The sequence below is a fragment of the Oncorhynchus kisutch genome, linkage group LG12, assembly GCF_002021735.2.
Source record: "Oncorhynchus kisutch isolate 150728-3 linkage group LG12, Okis_V2, whole genome shotgun sequence".
Taxonomy (NCBI): Eukaryota; Metazoa; Chordata; class Actinopteri; order Salmoniformes; family Salmonidae; genus Oncorhynchus; species Oncorhynchus kisutch.
The window spans coordinates 52,088,280-52,094,039 of record NC_034185.2 but is presented as its reverse complement, the minus strand read 5'-3'; the positions used below and the strand labels follow the sequence as shown (position 1 = coordinate 52,094,039).

At 45.3% G+C, this 5,760-nt stretch overlaps 1 protein-coding gene across 2 annotated transcripts; it reads right to left on the bottom strand.

The window, feature by feature from the left end:
• Window positions 1-3,405, bottom strand: LOC109901198 (zinc finger protein 69 homolog). 2 transcript variants are annotated; one of them, XM_031836594.1, is made up of 3 exons: window positions 2,852-3,405; window positions 2,414-2,544; window positions 1-2,318 (listed from the first exon to the last, which is right to left on the bottom strand). In XM_031836594.1, the coding sequence occupies exons 1-3, from the start codon at window positions 3,132-3,134 to the stop codon at window positions 1,008-1,010; spliced, it is 1,725 nt and encodes a 574-aa protein (XP_031692454.1). In that variant the 5' UTR covers window positions 3,135-3,405; the 3' UTR covers window positions 1-1,007. The 2 variants fall into 2 exon arrangements, with proteins under 2 accessions (XP_031692454.1, XP_031692453.1); XM_031836593.1 differs by having other exon boundaries at window positions 7-2,318; window positions 2,408-2,544; window positions 2,852-3,376.
• Window positions 3,406-5,760: the final 2,355 nt, after the last annotated feature.

The window sequence follows — 5,760 nt, the reverse complement described above, 5'->3', positions numbered from 1 at the left end:
TGATTTTAAAACAGTTAAGAGTTTAATGGTTGTGATAGGAGAAAACAGAGGATGGATCAACAACATTGTAGTTACTCCATAATATTAACCTAAATGACAGAGCGAAAAGAAGAAAGCTTGTACAGAAAAATATATATATTCCAAAACATGCACCCTGTTTGCAACATGGCACTTCAGTAATAAACTTTGCCCTGAATACAAAGCGTTTTGTTTGGGGCAAATCAAACAAAACATATCACTGAGTAACACTATTTTCAAGCATAGTGGTGGCTGCATCATGTTATGGGTATACTTGTCATTGGCAAGGACTAGGGAGTTTTTTGGGTGGAAAATAAAGTAGTTGAATGGAAGTAATGAAATAGGCATTTGTGAACATTATATATCCTACACAGTACAAACACAATATGTAAGAGACTCATTAGGCTTATACACGGAGTGTGAAAAACATTATGAACATTAAGCTCTGATAGACTGACCAGGTGAATCCAGCTGAAAGCTATGATCCCTTATTGATGTAACTTGTTAAATCTACTTCAATCAGTGTAGATGAAGGGGAGGAGAACAGTTAAAGAAGGAATTTTAAGCCTCGAGGCAATTGAGACAGGGAATGGGCAAGACAAAAGATTTAAGTGCCTTTAAATGGGGTATGATGCGTTTGTCTATGTGTATCAAGAATGGTCCACCACAAAAAAACTTGACACAAATGTGGGCCAGCATCCCTGTGAAATGCTTTCGACATCTTGTAAAGTCCATGTCCCGACGAATTGTGTCTGTGCTGAGGGCAAAAGGGGGTGGTACAACTCATTATTAGGAAGGTTTTCTTAAAGTTTCATATACTCAGTGTATATCACACAATGCCTGGATGCAATATTCAACACTGAAATCTGTTACACTCATCATTCCAAAAGAATCTGTGGATCTTTTCCAACAATACAATACCAATTTCTCTTTGCGCAGGGTTTCATCTAAACTTCAGAGGATATCGAGTGGAATAGTTACTTTCTATGTTATAGAGTGGAATGGTTTTTCTGCTGGTGTATACTGAGGTAGCTCCTCTCTGAGAAGCTCTTCCCGCAGTGTGTACAGGCAAACTGCTTTTCTCCCGTGTGGACCTTCAGGTGCATCTTCAGGTTGCCAGCCAGGGCGAAGCGCATGTCACACTGGGTACAGCTGAAGGGTTTCTCCCCTGTGTGGACCCTCTGGTGCCTCTTCAGGTCACCAGCCTGGGAGAACCTCTTCTCACACTGGGGGCAGCTGAAGGGTTTCTCCCCTGTGTGGACCCTCTGATGTCTCTTCAGGTTGCCAGCCAGGGCGAAGCGCATGTGACACTGGGTACAGCTGAAGGGTTTCTCCCCAGTGTGGACCCTCTGGTGAATTTCCACCTTCTGAGGGCAGCTGAAGCCTTTGTTACAGAACATGCAACGGAACCGTTTCTCTTTACTATTGCTTGATGTTGTTCCCCCTCCCTGAGCCTGGGCTCTAGCCGTGTCGTTTGAGTTCAAAACATGATCGAAAAAGACACTGCCGTGTGAATCGGAAGGCCCCATCGAAGTGGACACTGGGTCGCGATCCCTGAACGTGTGTAAAGGGGAGTGGGTGGCGACATTTAGATTTGTCTTTAAGCTTCCCCTGTAATCTAAGAAATCTCTGCCCTGTGAGTTTCCTTCTCCTAAGTGAGTCTCGTCTACATTCCATGCCAGAGGAGCATCCCCCTCCACTTTCACAGTCACCTCATCTACGACCAGACCCTCCCCTTTCTCATCTTGGCACCCTTTAGAGTATACACTACTACTGTACTGGTTCCAGTCTCCTCTAGACAGATCAGTCTGTGTCTCTAAACCCAAGGGCATGTTGCCAGGGTCCATCTCTGTAGAGTAAGAACAAGACGGATCATTGCCAGTCTCTAACGTGTTACCAGAGTCCCGATGGGAATGAACCGTCCTCGGTCTCGGGTTACCGTAAAGTAAATACTCTGATCCAGGAGCAAGTGGACAGCCCAGTCTCCCCAGCTCCTGTCTCTCTGGGTCTAGCCTGTGGTCAGATCTTGTGTGTAAAAGCCTTTGTGTTACAGTTAAAGTCTTGGTGTCTGTCTCTGACTTGAGGGTGGCGTTCGGTGTTCCACTGACCTCCGTGATGCTGCATCGCGTCCTGGGCTGGGGCACGGTGGTGGATAAGTGATCGGTGGCTACAGGGGGCACTAGTACAGCCGCTGCTCCAGTCTGGATGTCTCTGCTGTGTTGTGGGTCCTCCTCTCCTTCAATCCTCTCCTGCTTGACCAGAGATGATCCTCCAGGAGCTGCAGCCTCTACATCTGCAGACTGACACATGAAGAGATGAGGTTATTACCGGCACATGAGTTGAATTGGATAACAAGTAACTGTAATTATTTGTAATGCAGCACAATTACATTAACCTCTATCAAGATAACGTGCTGGGTTGAGGTTCCGCTCCCATCATCAACAGTGATTGGTTGGTCATCTCTCCATGTGTTGTGTCCCGCTGGCTTCACAAAGCTCCTGTGGCCTCCAGTGAGATGCCCTTCACCTGAGAGCGTGATTGGAGGAAAAGAGGTGGTTAGGTTAGCTACTGTCAATGCTCAACACTATATGCTCAACACAATGCTCAACACTATATTGTAACACTATGCATCACATTGTTTTCACTGAGTAAATAATAGTAAATCAAGAATCTTGTTAGAACATGATAGTATGCAACAATTCCTCTTATTATCTATCTAAAAACTGACCAAGACCCAATTCTGGGTAATACATCTACACAGGTGCATAGCGGAACGGGACGAAAGGCAATGCGCTACAAATGAAGGGCAGCCTCGGCCTTCTGCAAAATGTACCTCTTGCCATTCCTCTGTATCGGTCGAGGATCTTGACACTACTGGGACGACTGGCGAGGACGCGCTCTCGTAATGTCTTCTCTGCGCGCTCCCGTGCCACCTTAACTTCCAGTAGTTTCCTCCGCAATGCCCTGTTTTCTTTCTGGCTTTGAGTTATTTCCAAACGAAACACTGCATAGTCGTCGTCTACGATTTTACAGATCTCTGCCACGGCTGAATTCGCTAGCACCTCCATGATGGAGGCTATTTGAGTGTGAAAAATCATACAGTTAGAGTTAGCCATTGTTAGCAGTTAACTAGCGTTACCTAGATAACATCTATCAACCAAGTCCTGTAACAAACGCAAATTAAACACAACATGCGGTAAGCATGTGATACTTTGCAGTTAAATTAGTCAGATTTTGAGTTCCAGGGTGTTAATAAACGTTTAAATAACAACAATAAAAAGGCTAACGTGTTAATTATTCTTGGTCACTGTTCGTGTCCATTAACTTCTTCGTGTGTGTTTCCCACAGACTAGACACTGTATTGGGGTTTGCTGCATTCCACAGGTCGGAGTGTGAATTGCACATTTTGTTATAAAAACAAATAAAAATGGGAAAAGGGAAATGGAAAAATAGATTTCACCACCATCTAACCTTACACATTAGAGGTCTTCTCATATCCCGAAATTGAGATCTGAACCGAATTGGATCTGAGAAATTCCCATCCAACACCTACAGGACCCAGTCATTTTTTGAAAATCAATTCCAATTTGAATCCGAGGTGGGTCGACCCAAACTATGTCAGAGATGAGGGTGAATCAGAATGGGTCTGGTCTGTATCGGACCCAAATGGTATCGCACCCAAATGGATGCAAAATATATATTTAAAAATCAGCTTTATTGCTATGCAAGCCAGCAGAGTCGTTTGGACTTGTCTTGCAGGCAGTTAGCCATTTATCACAACTCTCAGTTCCATGACATTACACAAGTCATTGTACTAAGGCATCTTCTGTATGGGGAAGTTTTGTTAATTAAGAGCCCTGACGCCCAATTTGAACATTAACATGCATCACTGGTTTTGGAAGCATAAGGACCTTATCTTTCATATCAGCGAGAATAATTGTATTAAAACTAAAAGTTCAATTGATACACACATGGATAGTGTTCCTACACGGCCATATCTCCCATGTTACAGCGCTTGTTTTATGGAAAACAGCCAGAAGACAAGCAGAGACCACCTGTGCTAATTAGCTATCTAGCATGCTCTGAACACCTGTGTGTAATCTAATTCGGGAAGTGTAGTTTGGTCTGATGGAGGCCCCCATAGCTGTATGGATCTGTGCTAGAGTAAGTGAACCTTTCTTGCTTGTGAAAGGTAAGGACCATGTTTTTCGAAAGCCATATCACAAGTGATGATGTTGAAACAGCGTCAGCAGGATTGTAGTTCACATGAGGCAGTCCATGGCTGAAAACTGTAGGGAGAAGATTGAATGCGGCCTTGAGTTTCCGAGAGTTAGTAGACAGTGAAATTTAGCTTTTCACAAGTATTTGGGGGGCGTCAGAGTCAATTATAGAATTACAGGCTATAGGTTATAGGCATCCTTGAAGAGGATTTTGAATGAGAATGTTGTATATGTCTGGATGTTCTATATGTGGGGGGAGTGCATTCTAGAGGCTGGGTGCACAGCAGCCCGGGCACCCATAGTGGAGAGGTAAATTGGGGGGGTGAGCGGGGGCATAGGCTAGGAGAAGGTCAGAGAGGTAGGTGGGTGCCAGGTTGTGGGTGGGGAGGAGTGTCTTAAAGTTAATATGGAATTACACAGGGAGTCAGTGTGGATTGGTGTGATGTGTTCTGTTGATCTGGTGCAGTAGAGTTCTGGACCAGTGGAAGTCTGTTGGTGAGTTTGGGTGGGAGGGTGTTGCAATAGTGATGAGGGTTTTGGTGCTAGAGTGTGACAGTGAGGAGAGGAGCCTGGAGATATTGCGGAGGAGAAAGAATGCTGTCCTGGCGATGGTTTTTATTTGGGGTTGAATGAGAGGGAACTGTCCAGGAGGCGTTTGACTTGTGTTGGCAGAGCCCCGGGAAACCATCTATAGCGGAAGTTGTGCTGTTTTGGAGAGAGTGGATTTGTAGCGGATGAGCTTGACCTCTGTCTTGTTACTGGTAAGTTTTAGGTTCATGATCATCCAGCTCCCAATGTCTTGAAGGCAGCTGATGTAGGAGGGAAGGGAGTGGGGGGTTTGGTGGAGAGGTAGAGTTGGGTGTCATCAGCATAGAAGAAGTGAACTTGATCTGTGATATTTCAGTTGCACAAATTGTTGGCGGTCAGTGAGGTAGGAGAAAAACCAGGAGAGTGCAACACCCATGACACCAAGACCAGCCAGACATTCCATGAGGAGTGGACGGGAGAGGGTATCGAAGGCTGTACTCTGGTGGATGAGAATCAGGATGGATAGCAGTCCTGAGTCAGCTGCACGAAGGAGGTCGTTGGTGATTTTTGACCAGGGCTGTTTCAGTGCTGTGTTTGGAGCGGAAACCATAATGGAATGGTTTGTGAAGGTTATTGAAGTTGAGTGGCCACAACCTGCTCCAGTATTTTGGAGAGGAAGGTAAGGTTTGAGATGGGAACAAAGTTGTTCAGGACATCGGGGTCAGCGGTCAGCTTTTTGAGGATGGAGGGTATGATGCCAGTGGTGAAGGAGGAGTTTATTATGCCAGTGAGGACGGGAGGGAAGTACTGAACTTGTGCCGCTGTTCGGGGAAGGGGTCTGCAGGGAAATGTTCAGGAGGCTGAAGTAGGCGGTTCACTGTGGAGAAGATAGATTTTTTGTTTTTACCAGAGTTGATGATGTCGGAGTAGTAAGATGTTCTTGCAGCTGAGAGGGCGTTCTTTTATATTTTAACAGGTGATCTGTGTATGCTTG